General features: G+C 28.9%; 1 protein-coding gene across 1 annotated transcript in view; it reads right to left on the bottom strand.

Moving 5' to 3' along the window:
- Nucleotides 1-453: 453 nt before the first annotated feature.
- The window catches only part of EMH_0086180 (F-box domain containing protein, putative), a gene marked incomplete at both ends in the record, with an annotated part of 2089 nt that continues 2050 nt past the window's right edge, over nucleotides 454-492 (bottom strand). The window contains one exon of the mRNA XM_013500997.1: nucleotides 454-492. Within this exon, the coding sequence (XP_013356451.1) occupies nucleotides 454-492 (39 nt within the window).

Here is a 492-nt window from a genome sequence, read left to right as displayed (position 1 = left end):
TTTATTTTATTTTATTTTATTTTATTTTATTTATTTATTTAGGCATTATACTTGTGCCTGTTTCCGGGTGTATATACAGCTGGTTTTCTTCTGTTTTGTTGCTTATACAGCAGAAATCAAATATATGAATGTTTTTTTTTTTTTTTATGTTTTTTATAAATAAAGAGCTAAATAAAAAGATAAATAAATAAACAATTAAATATATATTTATTTATTTATTTAGGCATTATACTTGTGCCTGTTTCCGGGTGTATATACAGCTGGTTTTCTTCTGTTTTGTTGCTTATACAGCAGAAGTCAAATATATGTATTGTGCCGTTTCTCTCTGCTGCAACTGCCTTCCAATCGAGAAGCCCCCAAACATCAACCCTACACCCTACAGATAAACAACAAGAAGGAAACAACAAACCCCCCCTCACCATTCTATTTATATTATTATTTATATTATTATTATTATTTATATTTATATTCGTTGTGGTGCTGGTGGTGGTG

Source organism: Eimeria mitis, genomic scaffold (genome assembly GCF_000499745.2).
Source record: "Eimeria mitis Houghton genomic scaffold, Emh_scaff6139, whole genome shotgun sequence".
Classification (NCBI taxonomy): Eukaryota; Apicomplexa; class Conoidasida; order Eucoccidiorida; family Eimeriidae; genus Eimeria; species Eimeria mitis.
Note: the sequence above shows the minus strand (reverse complement) of the source record. Positions and strands in the feature narration are given on the sequence as shown.